The sequence below is a fragment of the Crotalus tigris genome, unplaced genomic scaffold, assembly GCF_016545835.1.
Source record: "Crotalus tigris isolate CLP2741 ecotype Arizona unplaced genomic scaffold, ASM1654583v1 scf7180000019478.12717781048:2074007, whole genome shotgun sequence".
NCBI classification, from domain to species: Eukaryota; Metazoa; Chordata; class Lepidosauria; order Squamata; family Viperidae; genus Crotalus; species Crotalus tigris.
The window spans coordinates 84,939-99,719 of NW_024097560.1; the positions used below are offsets into that span (position 1 = coordinate 84,939).

A 14,781-nucleotide genomic window follows, 5' to 3' on the forward strand; every position below is an offset into this window, starting at 1 on the left:
AAAAGCAGACTGTTTGCATCACTGTAGATCTACTCTGAGAATGTCTAAGGAAGAGCCTCTAAACTCTCCTCCTTCCAACCAAATCATCTAAACTTCGCTATCTCTGCAACGCAGCCCCTCCCTCCCTTTTGGGGAATCCAGACTGCATTCCACACCACACCACCGGACCACACCAGGTTGCCTCCTTCGCCAGCTTTTATTTCTGGTAATCATTTTGGGTCTGCCCCACCCAGGTGCTGTTGGTCATCAACTTCTCCTCCCGCACCACTTCCATGGACATTCAGAGGAACCTGGAAGCCAACGTGGAGAAGCGGACGAAAGAAACTTACGGACCTCCCATGGGAAAACGACTCCTGGTGTTTATGGACGACATGAACATGCCTCGGGTAAGGCCTCAGGGTAGTCACAAGATAGGCAGAAAAGGCAGCCAAACCCTGGTAGGGGGAGTTTGGTGGGGGGGGGGGGAGAACATCACCAAACCTTTAGCACTTGGTCCTCAAAAATTATTCATGGTGGTTCTGCTGGGCCTGGCAAATCAATGCCCATTGACACCCCTTTCTTCTAATTTTATGTTTCTAAAGCCTTTTGCAGACCAGGCTGGCTTCCCCCCCCCCCCAGCCTCTCAGCCCCTTTTTTTCTTCCATTTCCACATGTGCTCCAAAGGTGGACGAATACGGCACTCAGCAGCCCATCGCTTTGTTGAAATTGCTGCTGGAGAAAGGCGCCTTGTACGACCGGGGCAAGGAGATGAACTGCAAATATCTCCGCGACTTGGGGTTCATTGCCTCCATGGGCAAAGCCGGGGGAGGCCGCAATGAGGTGGACCCCCGCTTCATTTCCCTCTTCAGCGTGTTCAACGTGCCCGTCCCTTCGGAAGTCTCCCTGCATTTGATTTATGCCTCCATTTTGAAAGGGCACCTGGCGGTAAGTTGGACTACAGAGAGAAAGAAAGAGAGAGGGAGGGGGAGAGAGAGAGGGAGGGAGATTGAAGCAGTATAGATCTGATTACAGTTAGTCCTTGACATACGGCCACAATGGAGCCCCAAAATTTCCACTGTGAAATGAGTTTTGCCCCATTTTTACAATGTGTCACGCTTCGCAGTTGTGAAGTTGTGAATCCCTGCAGTTGATAAATTAGCAACCCCATTGCTGAGAGAATCCGCCTTCTCCACTGACTTTGCTTCTGAGAAGGTCGCAAAAGGAGATCCTGTGACCTTGGGGACATAGCAACGGTTGTAAGTACGAACCAGTCGCCAAGCACCTGAATTCCGATCGCGTGATCGTGGGGATGCTGCAAAGGTCGTACTTGTGAAAAACTGGTCGTAAAGTCACTTGTTTCAGTGCTGTTGTAACTTTGAACGGTCACTAAAGGAACTGTTGTAAGCCGAGGACGGCCTGTATTAAGCGGAGGGAAAGAAAAAAAGGAGGCCACAGAAATGGCAACGTTTTTCCACCGTTCTCTCTCTCTCTCTCGCTCTCGCTCTCGCTCTCTCATGAAAAGGCCTCTCCTCCCGCTTTTTTTCGACAGGCGTTTGATGACTCCATCGCCGCCATTGCAGACAAAATCACCACCTGCACTCTGACCCTCTACGAGAGCATCGTCCATGACTTACCGCCGACACCTTCCAAGTTCCACTATATTTTTAACCTGCGGGACCTCTCCAGGGTTTACAACGGGCTAGTTCAGACAACCCCAGAACGGTGAGTGTGTCGTAGCCACGCCGGCAGTCCTCAGCTGACTGCCGTACGTTCAGCTCAATGTTACAACAGGGCTGAAAAAAGGGACTTGGCACTTTTGCAGTTAATGACCATCGCAGCACAGTCACATGAGCAGAACGTAAGAAGAGGAATGATAAGAACTGAGTTCTTACCCTTAAATTCTAAGCTCTTATCACAGATAAGAACCACAGTAAGAATCAGAATGATAAGAACTCAGGACAAAATTCCTAACAGGGAGAACAATTAACCAGTGGAAGAAATTACCTTTGGAAATTGTGGGCGCCCCAACATCGGAGGCTTTTAAGGACAGACAAGACAGCCCTCTATTAGAAATAGTACGGATCTTCTGCGAGAACAGGGGGATTGGACTAGATGATCTCCAAGGTTGCTTCCAACTCTGTTACTCTTATGGATCAAAATTCAGGCCTTTGACAACCGGAGTTGGGCGATTGCCATTTGCAGCCTTCCCAGCTGGCTTCAGGCCAGCCAAGTCATTGGGGGAAATCCAGATGTGCTGAACAGCTGTGTGATTCACTTAGCAAACTGCCACCACTTGCTTAACCACTGTGGCAAAAAAAAAAAAAAAGTCATAAAATCAGGCCACTCATGGAACAATCCCCCCTCATTTAGGCCACCAAAATCCTGGTCTCCACGGCAGTTTTGAGTGTAATCATTTTAATATTGGGGTGTAAGGAGAAAAATGAAGTTTCATTATAGCCACCAAGAATCTTTTGAAGGTTGTTGTTGTTGTTGTTACTATTCATTGGACTTGGCCTTTATGTGTTCCTGCTGGCTGATCTGACCGCTCTGACATAGATTCCAGACCGTGGCCCAGATGGTGAGAGTGTGGAGGAACGAGTGCCTACGGGTTTTCCACGACCGGCTGATCAATAAGGCAGATAAAGCTTTGGTAGGTTCCCCTGCCTGAAAACTCCTAATGTCCTAATGAACAACTCCATTGGGCCGCTTCGGGACCTCACGTTCTCAAGCTCTTTTTCAGAGGCAGGATCTGAGCAGAGCTTTTCTGATAGAGAAATCCTTAGTTGGACTCAACTTTTGGATCAAGCCTCCCCAGGGCTGCCTTTTCCCATCAGGCCCCATTCCTCAGCCTGTCTCCCTCTTTCCTACCCTAGCTGCTTGGGAATTGCAGATCTCCCGAATCCCGATGAAGATCCAGGCGCAAGAAATCCCAGAGAGCCTGTAAAATTTTCTTTGGAGTTTCAGCAAGCTTCAGTCATCAAGTGCAGATGTGATCCTTTATGCCAGGGCAACACTCTGCTTCTGGCTCTCAGCCCTAACTAAGGATTTTACACAGATGTGTGTTAGAAATTGTGGGCTGTGACTTGTTAATTCTGGGGTTGTTAATATTTGGAGTGCTTGCTGCTGTCTGAGCTATTTTCTTGCAGACATTTCATGATCCAACTAGGTAGCATCATCAGTGCTAGAAGGGAGTGGGATTTGCTCTCTGCTTATGTGCATGCAGATCCCACTCCCTTGTAGCACTGATGATGTTACCTAGCTGGGCAATGAAACGTCTGCAAGACGACACGCTCAGAAAGCACAAAGGATCCCACCATTCAACCCTGAGCTACAAATATTCTCTTCTGTGGGGTTGCTAATTCTGGGATGTATTGATAACTCTGGGGCTGGTGATTTCCAGTGATGTATGTTAATAATTTTGGAGTTGATTGCTGGTTTCTCTGGAACTCTCCAAGGTCCAAGGCCTCATACAAGGCCTGCTGGAAACGAATTTCAAAGATGCTGCCGAAAATGCACTCAGGGACCCTATCCTGTTTGGAGATTTCCGAACGGCCTTGAATGAGGGGGAGCCTCGCGTTTACGAAGATATCCAAGACTATGACGCAGCCAAAGCTCTCTTCCAGGTATGTCATCCCGCACCTCAGGTTTTTAACCTGCAACTTCATCCCCAAGCCTTCGTTTTTGTTTGGCTTTTTGCTTGCAGGAGATTTTGGAAGAATACAATGAAGTTAACACAAAGATGAACCTTGTGCTGTTCGATGATGCTCTAGAGCACTTGACCCGCGTTCATCGTATCATTCGGATGGACCGTGGCCATGCGCTGCTGGTAGGAGTCGGGGGCTCCGGAAAGCAGTCCTTGGCGAGATTGGCAGCCTACACTGCAGGATGTGAGGTGAGCCATACAGCTCCATCGAAAAACTTTGTTGTAGTCCAGTAATTTTCAACCTTGGCAACTTTTAACACAAGGTTTGGAATCCCATTTGATCCTGTTCATCAGATAGTTCAAATTCTTGGAGACTTGGGCTGCCTTCTTTAATCTGCTTTCAGGCAGGCCCTGAAAACTCAAGATGATAAACAGGACCCCCTTAAAAAAAAATGTGGGATTTTGACAGTCAAGTGGACTTTTGACTCCACTCCCCAATTTCATGCCGACACCTTCATCTACTTTGTTGACTTGTCAGATTTGAAAATGGCCAATCCTTCTTAGGCTTGGAATAGCTGATTTAAAGCTAGTTGGAGAGACATAAATTCAATAAAGAAATACATAAATTAAAAGACATAATAACACAGAAGAAAACCTTTACATCCAAATGAGAGGTCTTAGTAAAATGTAACCCTAAGTGAAAAAAGATAGGCTGACGGAGATCCTTCACCTTTTTTAGGTCTTTGAAATAGTTCTCAGCAGAGGGTACGGTGAAAATAATTTACGGGAAGACCTCAAGGTTCTCTACACAAGGCTCGGGATTGAGAATAAAGTCATTGTCTTCCTATTTACGGATGTCCACGTGGCAGAAGAAGGATTTTTGGAGCTCATCAACAATATGTTAACCTCAGGTACAGGATGTGGGAAAGCATGCTGTGTTTTCATTTACTAATCCTCTTAGATGCTTTGCGTTTCAGCTGGTCTTCCTAGACTTTTGGTAGAGACGATGTCCGTGGCTGTTCATTTATAAAAGTACTGATTTCTTCCTGTAAATGTTCCCCAAGTGCAATGCTATCTCTCTCCTGTCTTCTGCTCTCAACCTCTGGGCGGAGAGAAAGTTATTTCAAAAAAGTGGGAAGACGTTTGGCAATCAGTCTAGGATGAGTTCCTCACCCATTCATCCCTTCAGAATACAAACGTTTGTAGAGGTTCTCCATCATCCAGGTCATGGTTGTCCCAAAGGTGCTATTCCAAAAGGCAATTAGACTTGATTGGTTTTGGGTTTTTTTCTTTGAAAGTGCTCCGCTTCTCATCCAAGGAGCTTCTTCAGAACCTTTGGGACCTCCAGAAAACAGTGGATCACTCCCTTGAATTAGCAGTAGGAGACCACCCAGCCACCACCTTTCCTCTTCTCCAAGGTCCACCTTCACTCTGGGTGTGGCCACAGGCCCATTTTCACTGGCCTTTTCACCTTTCCTTCTTGCTCCTCTGGTGCTCCACAGGCATCGTTCCGGCCTTGTTTGCGGATGACGAACGGGACAACATCTTAAGTCAAATTACTCAGGAAGCCATGAAAACGGGCATCGCCCCAGCCAAGGAGAGCGTCTGGCAGTACTTTGTTAACAAGAGTGCCAACAACCTCCACATTGTCCTTGGGATGTCCCCTGTGGGGGAGACCTTGAGAACGCGCTGCCGGAATTTTCCAGGTACCCCCAAAAAGGGCAGCTCTTCCCAACAATATTAACATGACCTAGCAGACATTTCACGGCCCAGCTAGGTAACATTATCAGTGCTGCTAAGGAGGCCGCCTTATCAGCACTGATGTTGTTACCTAGCTGGGTCATGAAATGTCTGCAAGGAAACAACCAGGCTCGGAGACCCCCGAGGACCCTTTCAGAGAAGGCTCTAGTTTGATCAGGTCTTTGGTATCTTCCTTTAACTTGTCATCCTTTCCTTTGAAGGCCTTGTCAACAACACTGGCATTGATTGGTTCCTGCCCTGGCCGCCTCAAGCTCTGTACGCCGTTGCCAAGTTCTTTTTGGGTGAGAAAGAGCTTTGTATTATTTATTACACACACACACACCAGTTACACACATCCAATGGGTGTGCTTTAAGGCAGAGACAGGTATTCTGCCCTGCAAGATTTCTTCACATGCTTCTCCTTCCAAGAACAGTGTTTCTCAACCTTGCCATCTTTAAGACAGGTAGACTTCAACTCCCAGAATTCCCAGAATTCCCCAGCCAGCTATTCACTAAGGGAAATGTGGCCCTTAGTAACAGCAAAGTTGGGCTCAACTGTGGTCGTACGTCGAGGACCGCCTGTATTGATCCCCGGCAGCCATTTGGAGGGATCTGATTCTTCTCCACTGATACAACCCTCACGTTTCTTCGCCTAGGGAACAATCCGCTCATCCCCTCGGACCACACCGAGGAGCTCATCGCCCACATCGTCATGGTCCACGGTTCGGTTGGCATCTACAGCAAAAAGTTCCTGCAGAAGCTCAGGAGGAGCAATTACGTCACGCCCAAAAATTACCTGGATTTCATCAACACCTACACCAAGCTACTGGAGGACAAGAATAATTTCATTTTGGGTGAGGAGAGGGCTTCCTTATCGAGAGAAGCTGGGAAAGCTCGGGCCAGGCTGGGGTGATGTATTAGCAGCAGACCCAGCTGCGATTCTCTGTGCTGTTTAAAGGGAGGGCTTGCAAGGGCGAAGAACACTGTCCCCCAAGGCTTCTCTGTTCTTCACAGCTCAGTGCAAGCGTCTGGACGGTGGCCTGGATAAACTGAAAGAAGCCACAATTCAACTGGATGAGCTCAACCGCAAGCTGGCCGAGCAGAAGATTGTGCTGGCGGAGAAATCGGCTGCCTGCGAGGCTCTCCTGCAAGAGATCGCCACAAATACGGCCATCGGCAAGTTTTCCACCTTGTCTTGTCCAGCTGTGAATTTTACTAAACTGTTCTTTTCTTTGAGAAACGAATGTAATTAAAAGTGGGTGGGTGGGTGGGTGGGGGATTCCCAGTAGCATTGTGTTATCAATAGAAAAGAATATTTGTAGCTCAGGGTTGAACATAGAAAAAGAGAATTGCATCAAAATTGCATCTCTGCTTTCTTGAACTTGCACACCCCTCCAATTTCAAAGGTCCAGGCCAAGGATGGATCCCTCCACCAGTGATCCCGTCCCTTGCTACCATCGCTCCTGTTCCTAGAAACAATTTTTATTAACCAGCATCCAAGCTACCCCCAAAGGAATTAAAGCAGCCTCTTTGCCAGGAGCTCATTTTTTTCATTGGTTTCTCTCCTTAGCCGAGGAGAAGAAAAAGCTGGCGGTCGAAAAAGCCATGGAGATCGAAGAGCAGAACAAAGTGATAGCGGTGGAGAAGCGGGAAGCCGAGACTGCCCTGGCAGAAGCCATGCCTATCTTAGAGGCTGCCAAACTGGAGCTGCAGAAGCTGGATAAATCCGACGTGACGGAGATCAGGTAGGTCAAGCACGGAGAAATGTCAAGGTGGTGGCTTCTGGGAGTTGAAGTCCACGAGTCATAAAAGAGCCAAGGTTGCCTACCCCTGCTCTAGGGTATAGTTCTCCAGCTCTGAATGCCAAGGGAACGCAATACAGAGGTTTTCTTGGACTCTCCATTTCTATCTCCCCTCCTTAGATCCTTCGCAAAGCCTCCCAAGCAGGTCCAGACGGTCTGTGAATGTATTCTCATCATGCGGGGCTACAAGGAGCTCAACTGGAAGACGGCCAAAGGGATGATGTCCGAGGCCAACTTCTTGCGTTCCCTCATGGAGATTGACTTCGATTCGATCACGCAGACCCAAGTGAAATCAGTCCGAGGTAAATGGCCTCAGGTTACACCCCAGTGTGTCCTTTTTCAGTCCAAGGACACGATTGCAACTTTCTTACATGTGACCGTATGTGGCCAGGACACTAATAGAGATACTTCTCTCCTGGAAGGGTTGCTGAAGAATTTAAATACAACCTTTGAGGAAATGGAGGTGGTCAGCCGGGCCGGCTTGGGGATGCTGAAGTTTGTGGATGCTGTCATGAGTTACTGTGACGTGGCCAAAGACGTCAAACCTAAGCGAGAAAAGGTATGATAGAAAAAAAAAAAATGGTGGAGAGAAGGAGGATCCAGCCGGTTCTTCTCTGAAAACTGTTACTTTCTGGAGGCTTCAGCTGGGTTGTGAGGCAACCAAGGTGTGCACCACCTTCGGCCAGTTTCCAGAAGCGGTTCATGACCTGACGTCCTCCAGCCTGGACCTCTGCTGAGCTTTCTCCTTTTCCCTTTCTCCCCAGGTGGCCAGACTGGAACGGAACTTCTTCTTAAGCAAACGGGAACTGGAGAAGATCCAGGCGGAGCTGGCAGCCATCCAGAACGAGCTGAAAGCCCTGGGAGACAAGTACGAGGCAGCCATCAGGGAGAAGCAGCAGCTCCAGGAGGAGGCGGAGCTTATGGAGCGCCGGCTGATTGCCGCGGACAAACTGATCTCCGGCTTAGGATCGGAAAATATCAGGCAAGAGATGCCCCATTTTCTAGGCATGTGTGATGGAGGAAATGGAGGGATCTAGGAGTTGCAGAAAGGGAGATAAAAGTTTTAGCTCCAGGTGCATCCAGGCAGGACTGGAACCTTCAAGTCAATGTAGGAGGACAGCCTCATCCTGGCCAGGCCCATGTTCTACAAGCAGTAGGTTCTTTTGGCCACTCCTGAGTAGTCACCTTTCTGCTGCTACCTCCACCCTCCTTCCCTGGGTGATTGTGAAGAACCTCCCAACCTTCAGGTCAACTCCCTCTGAGATTCATTTCCTGACCAAACGCCCACCACCGATTGGCCGGAGGAGTGAGGGCTTCCTTTGGTTTCCACCAGGTGGCTAAACGACTTGGAGGAACTCAAGAAGAAGCAGGTGAAGCTGCTAGGAGATTGCCTGTTGTGTGCCGCCTTCCTGAGCTACGAAGGAGCCTTCACCTGGGAGTTCAGGGATGAGATGATTAAGGAGGTGTGGCAGTTGGATATCCTATCCAGGGAGATCCCACTCAGCCAGCCCTTCCGTTTGGAAAACCTGCTGACCGATGACGTCGAGATAAGTCGGTATGTCCTGGTCGTTATTATTATTATTTTTAATCCCTGTAATTTGGTATGCTCTGGCTGCAGAGAGAGAACCTCATGGGCTGTTTGTGCAGCTGATTCTACTCCCTTTTCGTGGTGCACTCATCAACCCAGCTTTAACCGGCTTCCATGCCCTTGTTGACCCTTGTGCTAAGTAGATGCCACCCAGCAGTCGTTTCCAACTTCTGCAAAACTTCTGAAGCTTTTCAGAAAATGGTTTATTTTATTTATTTACTTGTTTGTTTGTATCCTGCCTTCCTTATTTTTTAACGTTAACTCAAGGTGGCAAATACCCAACAGGCTGTCCTCTTCCTGTTTTTTCCACAACACAACCCTGTGAAGTGGATTGGGCTGAGAGAGAGGCACTGTCCCAATGTCACTCAGCCAGCTTTCATAGTTAAGGTAGGACTAGAACTCCCTGTCTCCTGGTGATTGGCCCAAAGTCACCCAGCTGGCTTTCATGCCTAAGGCGGAACTAGAACTCGCCGTCTCCTGGTGATTGGCCCAAAGTCACCCAGCTGGCTTTCATGCCTAAGGTAGGACTAGAACTTACTGTCTCCTGATCACTGACTCAAGGTCACCCAGCCGGCTTTCATGGCTGAGGTGGGACTAGAACTCACCATCTCCCGGTTTCCAGCCCTAGGCCTTAACCACTAGACCAAACCGGCTTTTGCATCAGAAGTCCATGGAAGAAAAAAGGGCTCTTTTGCCTTACTGACATCCCTCTTTGCCCCCACCCTTGTTTTCCTTCCAGGTGGGGCTCTCAAGGTCTGCCCCCAGACGAACTCTCTGTCCATAACGGGATCCTGACCACGCGAGCCAGCCGGTTCCCTTTGTGCATTGACCCCCAGCAGCAAGCCTTAAATTGGATCAGGAGGAAAGAAGAGAAAAACAACCTCAGGGTGAGAATCTCCGGTCAAGAACTGGCCAGAGTGGAAGGGGCAGAGAAGTTGAAGATTTCATTCAGTTTTGCCCGATGTATTAATGAGGAGACTTCAGGAGATGAGGTCAAGGTGGGCTAGGGAGCGAAAGGGATGGCCCCCAGCAGATTGGGTAGGCTGACTTTGGGGTGTTGCCTCCTCTCTCAGATGGCTTCGTTCAACGATCCAGATTTCCTCAAGCAACTGGAAATGGCCATAAAGTACGGGAACCCTTTCTTGTTCCATGATGTGGATGAATATATTGACCCGGTCATTGATAACGTCTTGGACAAAAACATCAAAAGTGCCCAGGGACGGACCTTTATTATTCTCGGGGACAAGGAGGTTGACTACGATCCCAATTTCAAGCTCTACTTGAACACCAAGCTGGCTAATCCTAAATATTCACCATCGGTGTTTAGCAAAGCCATGGTCATCAACTACACGGGTGAGCCAGTCTCCCTAGCAGATTGACCTCCTCCTCTTTCTCCTCTCCTCCTCCTCCTCCTCCTCCTCCTCCTCCTTTTCTGAAGGAGTCAGTCAACCACAACCGCAATGAATGGATGCAACACCAATTTGACCCCTTACTATTACAGTAATGGAAATCACCAAATTTCAAACTGCATGAATGGGTGGAAATGTAGAGTAATGATCTGTTTCCTTCGTTCCTTAACACCTCTTTCCCCCAGTGACCTTGAAAGGTTTGGAAGACCAGCTGCTGAGCGTGATTGTGGGGTTCGAAAGACGCGAACTTGAAGAGCAGCGGGAACATCTCATCCAAGAAACCAGCGAAAACAAAAATTTGCTGAAAGACCTGGAAGACTCCCTTCTCCGTGAACTGGCTACTTCCACGGGCAACATGTTGGACAACGTGGACCTGGTCCACACCCTGGAAGAGACAAAGGCCAAAGCTAACGAGGTAAAACCATCGCCCTGGCTTTAGGAACAGGTTACCCCAAAGAGCTTCCTCCCTACCCCTTCCAGACCGATCTTACAGGCTGATCTTTGTGAGCAGTACATGGTGGACTTCCTTGAAAGAGATGGTGGCCATCTGGCCCTCAGGGTGCATCTCCTCTTCCCAAACCAGTGGGTTCTCCTTCTGCCTCTCTCGCAAAGGGGAACCTACGGGTCTCGATACGGTCAGATCAGGAGAGAGTTTTCTTGGCCAGCTGGTGTGATAATCTGGCCGATTCCTAAACGTTCTCTTCTCATTCAAGAGGCCGGTCTCTTTTCTTTGCTAACTAATGTCAGAAGGTTGGGGAGGATTTTTGAAGACAGGCCCTGAATTTCTGTAATCGTTCACTCGCTGCTTTAATCGACTCCTGCGTGTTTTCAATGTTTAAAATGTTTTTTCTTTCTTGGGGATGTTTTCTCCCGCTGCTTCCAGGTTATGGAAAAAACCTGTGATCTTTGAATAGGAATTATTGGGATTGAACGTAAACCGTAGAATAAAGATTTAAACTGAAAGTTAAAAAGACAGTTTATTTTTGGAGGGTTGAAGTGTCCATCTTTCTTTGTACGTTAAGTATCCAATGCTGCAGCTCCTGCCTTTAAATGGGAGTCATTTCCTTGCGCAACCTAGGTCTCTGAGAAGCTCAAGCTGGCTGAGAAAACAGCCATCGACATCGACAAACTGCGAGATGGCTACCGCCCTGCGGCCAAAAGAGGCGCCATTTTGTTTTTTGTGCTGTCCGAAATGGCCCTGGTCAATACCATGTACCAGTACTCTCTGTCTGCCTTCTTGGACGTCTTTGGTCTCTCGCTCCGGAAATCTATGCCCGACACCATCCTGGCCAAGAGGTTGCGCAACATCATGGACACCTTGACGTTTAATATTTACAACTATGGCTGCACAGGTTAGCCGGGGCCTTCCCTTGGTGGATGAGGCCACGTGCAAGGTTTTGAGAGAGACCACGGGCCACATAGGGGAGATGCTGTTGCTGTTGTGTTTCACGTTAGACCAGGGTTAGGCAACCTTGGCTCTTTGATGACTCGTGGACTTCAACTCCCAGAATTCCTGAGCCAGCATGGTTCAGCTTGGAAACCTCTCCCTTTCCCCTCAGCATGGCTGGCTCAGGAATTCTGGGAGTTGAAATCCACCAGTCATAAAAGAGCCAAGGTTAGACCTGGTGGCTCCCTGAAAGCTTTCTGGAGGGAAGAAGATACTCTTTGAAGCCTTGAGACTTCAGGTGGTCATTCTTGGTCTAACCGGATGCTCTTAAGTGAGAACCATAGTGAGAGAACAATTGTGCAGTTGTCTCCTCAAAGGATGCTTCTAGTTTTGGAACAAGGGGGAATTTGCCCCTTTGGTCACGTTTTCTCCCATGTAGCCTTGGAAAGAGTTGTCTCCACTAACGGAGGCCGCGATGCTTTCTTTCCCAGGCCTGTTTGAGAAGCACAAGCTTCTGTTCTCCTTCAACATGACCATCAAGATTGAGCAGGCTGATCACAGGGTTCCTCAGGAAGAACTGGACTTCTTTTTGAAAGGTATCCGGGTACTTTCCCATCTTCCAAAGGAGACCTACTTCCAGGAGCCGAGCCTGGCGCTGGTGTCTCTGTTTATGCACTGGTTTGTTTGGGCTTTCAGATTTTATAGGAGCCTTCAAAGCCGGATTGCCGGCTTTATTTATGCTCTCAGCTCATTTATGCTCTCATTGTTGAATCCTGTAGACCCAAAAAGAAATGAAGGAACAGAATCCCAACAGGGGGGGAAAATCCAACTCAGAAGTGCTGCATAAAAAACAAAAATCCTTAAAGCAGATCCTGTTTTTTTTTTTAAAAAAAAAAAAACTAGTCATCAACAGAATAACAGCATTGGAAAGGACCTTGGGGTCCTCTAGTCCAACCCCTGCTCAAGCAGGAAATCTTATACCGGGGTCCCCAACTTGTGTGCTGTGACCCCTACCGGGCTGTGGTCTACCGGGCTGAGTGGTGGGTTGGTGTGTGCAAAGACCCCAAAGGCTTCTCTCTTGTGTGAGTGGAGCTGTGAGTGCGCACACACCGGCCCGCCACTTGTGCAGTCTAGTTCCCCTCTCTCCCCCTCCCAGTAGGGCCATGCCGCAAAGGTTGGGGACCACCCAAGTGGGACCTACACCATTTCAGACAAATGGCTGTCCAATCTCTTCTTAAAAGCCTACAGCAAATTAATTCTGTATATGAACGGTCTGGTCCAGATGCCTTCACTCGTTTCTAGGCAACCTGTCCTTGGAGAAGAGCGCTCGGAAGAAGCCCTGTCTCTGGCTTGCCGATCAAGGCTGGGAAGACATCATCCGTGTTGCCGAACTCTTTCCGGAAAAATTTGGCTGTCTTGCAGACGACCTAGGAGAGAAACTAAGTGATTGGAAAGCCGTGAGCACTTTTCTCTTTGTGTCTTTGGATGTTTTTCATCTGAACCCAGGGGATGTGGGTTTCCTAAAAAGGTTGTGTTGAATCAAAGAGACAAATGTAGCTGCCTTTGGAAAGTAGGGGGGTATACAAGATTGAGACCCTCCGATGACTTGGTTTACACGTTGGCCTCCCTTTCTTCTCAGTGGTACGATATCGACGCTCTGGAACAAACTCCGTTTCCCCTGCACTACAACGATACCCTCACCAGCTTCCAAAAGTTGCTCCTCTTACGATGCTTTCGAGTGGATCGGGTCTATCGCGCGGTGACCGACTACGTCACTCTCACAATGGGTGTGAAGTAAGTGTGCCTCTTCTCCTAGGCCTTCAGAAGGACATCTTGAGTTCCAGGTCCACTAGATGTCCTCCTCTCTCTTATTCCCCGTCCCCTCCTCAGGTATGTCCAGCCTCCGGTGATCAGCTTCGAAGCCATCTATGAGCAGAGCACCCCTAATTCACCCATTGTCTTCATCCTGAGCCCTGGCTCTGACCCCGCCAGTGACCTCATGAAACTGGCCGATCGGACGGGCTTTGGAGGGAACCGGCTCAAATTCCTGGCGATGGGCCAGGGTCAGGAGAAGGTAGGTTTGGTTAGAAAGTTCTGGTAGGTGGTCTTACTCTCCTTGGCTTGTGAAGTTCTGTTTTCTCCATCAGTAGTGGAGACCCTGTGGGTCCTCCAGAGGTGGGTGAATTACAACGTGCGGGATGGGGCATGGGGGACCTTTTCTGGCTTCCCAACATCTGTCTATTTATTATGAGAAGGACTGCTTCATTTGATTTTAGTGTTTTTATACTTCTTTCCTTCTATCAGCCCAAGAAATCCTTCTTGTAGTTTCTTCTTGCTCAGTTATAAAATTTTCACCTGTAATTCAGCTTTAAGTTTTAAAACATTGGACAGAAGACTCTAGATATAGCTGGAGAATTTCTTATTCTGAACTCAACCACTTGCTCTAAACACCCTAGTGGATCAACACATTAAGTGTTGGAGATAATAGTAGTCAACTAAATGTGCTTTATGGTGTTGAGTTCCTTAGAGATCCATAAATTGGATCCAATGTCTTCCCACTGCCCTTCTTTCAGGTGGATGTCTGCATGGATTCACACTCCTTTGGTTGAAGATCTCTTCTGGGTCAAACCATGAAGACAATTCATGCCCCCATCTTGTTCTCTTCTCAGGTGGCGCTGCAGCTGCTGGAGAACGCGGTGGCCCGTGGGCAGTGGCTCATGTTGCAGAATTGTCATCTCTTGGTGAAGTGGCTGATCGACCTGGAGAAGGCCGTCGAAAGGATTACAAAGCCTCACCCAGATTTCCGACTGTGGTTGACCACTGACCCTACCAAAGGGTTTCCCATTGGGATCCTTCAAAAATCTCTTAAGGTAAATGACATCCAGAAGGGATCCTTTCATGCCCTCAGCTGTAATTTGCTCTTCCGGTAGAAGGCATCAGAGCATGGTGGGCCAACCTTTGATGGCCACCCCCATTTGTCCTGCCCTGAAGAAAAAATCAAATCAAATCACTTTATTGGGGCAGATGATCTGACAAGAGAAGAACATCCCAAACTTCCTGAGTGACAGTGTTGATCAGTGTCACTGGGCTTCATTTTGGATGAGGAGTCCGGGAGACAACGGGCACGGTGGGCATGGAGAAAGACCAATTAAAATTCAAAAAGCGTCTTTAAGAAGAGGAGCATCAGAAAGGGGTGACATTGGGTGACTCCACTCATCAGAATTGGGTTCATT

The 14,781-nt window shown here is 48.4% G+C and overlaps 1 protein-coding gene across 3 annotated transcripts in view; it reads left to right on the top strand.

Moving 5' to 3' along the window:
- The window catches only part of DNAH10 (dynein axonemal heavy chain 10), a 46,727-nt gene that overhangs the window by 26,272 nt on the left and 5,674 nt on the right, over nt 1–14,781 (top strand). For 2 of the 3 annotated variants that reach the window (XM_039362502.1, XM_039362503.1), the window contains 25 exons: nt 234–386; nt 664–924; nt 1,529–1,701; nt 2,536–2,629; nt 3,435–3,602; nt 3,683–3,871; nt 4,362–4,533; nt 5,125–5,328; nt 5,584–5,664; nt 6,019–6,216; nt 6,377–6,538; nt 6,933–7,107; nt 7,285–7,466; nt 7,587–7,723; nt 7,929–8,146; nt 8,498–8,719; nt 9,492–9,639; nt 9,826–10,105; nt 10,347–10,576; nt 11,240–11,513; nt 12,040–12,144; nt 12,851–13,005; nt 13,188–13,342; nt 13,439–13,622; nt 14,218–14,418. In XM_039362502.1, coding sequence (XP_039218436.1) covers nt 234–386; nt 664–924; nt 1,529–1,701; nt 2,536–2,629; nt 3,435–3,602; nt 3,683–3,871; nt 4,362–4,533; nt 5,125–5,328; nt 5,584–5,664; nt 6,019–6,216; nt 6,377–6,538; nt 6,933–7,107; nt 7,285–7,466; nt 7,587–7,723; nt 7,929–8,146; nt 8,498–8,719; nt 9,492–9,639; nt 9,826–10,105; nt 10,347–10,576; nt 11,240–11,513; nt 12,040–12,144; nt 12,851–13,005; nt 13,188–13,342; nt 13,439–13,622; nt 14,218–14,418 — 4,521 coding nt within the window. Of the gene's footprint in view, nt 1–233; nt 387–663; nt 925–1,528; nt 1,702–2,535; nt 2,630–3,434; nt 3,603–3,682; nt 3,872–4,361; nt 4,534–5,124; nt 5,329–5,583; nt 5,665–6,018; nt 6,217–6,376; nt 6,539–6,932; nt 7,108–7,284; nt 7,467–7,586; nt 7,724–7,928; nt 8,147–8,497; nt 8,720–9,491; nt 9,640–9,825; nt 10,106–10,346; nt 10,577–11,239; nt 11,514–12,039; nt 12,145–12,850; nt 13,006–13,187; nt 13,343–13,438; nt 13,623–14,217; nt 14,419–14,781 lie in introns of those variants that run through there. The other variant, XR_005559035.1, reaches the window with a different exon arrangement.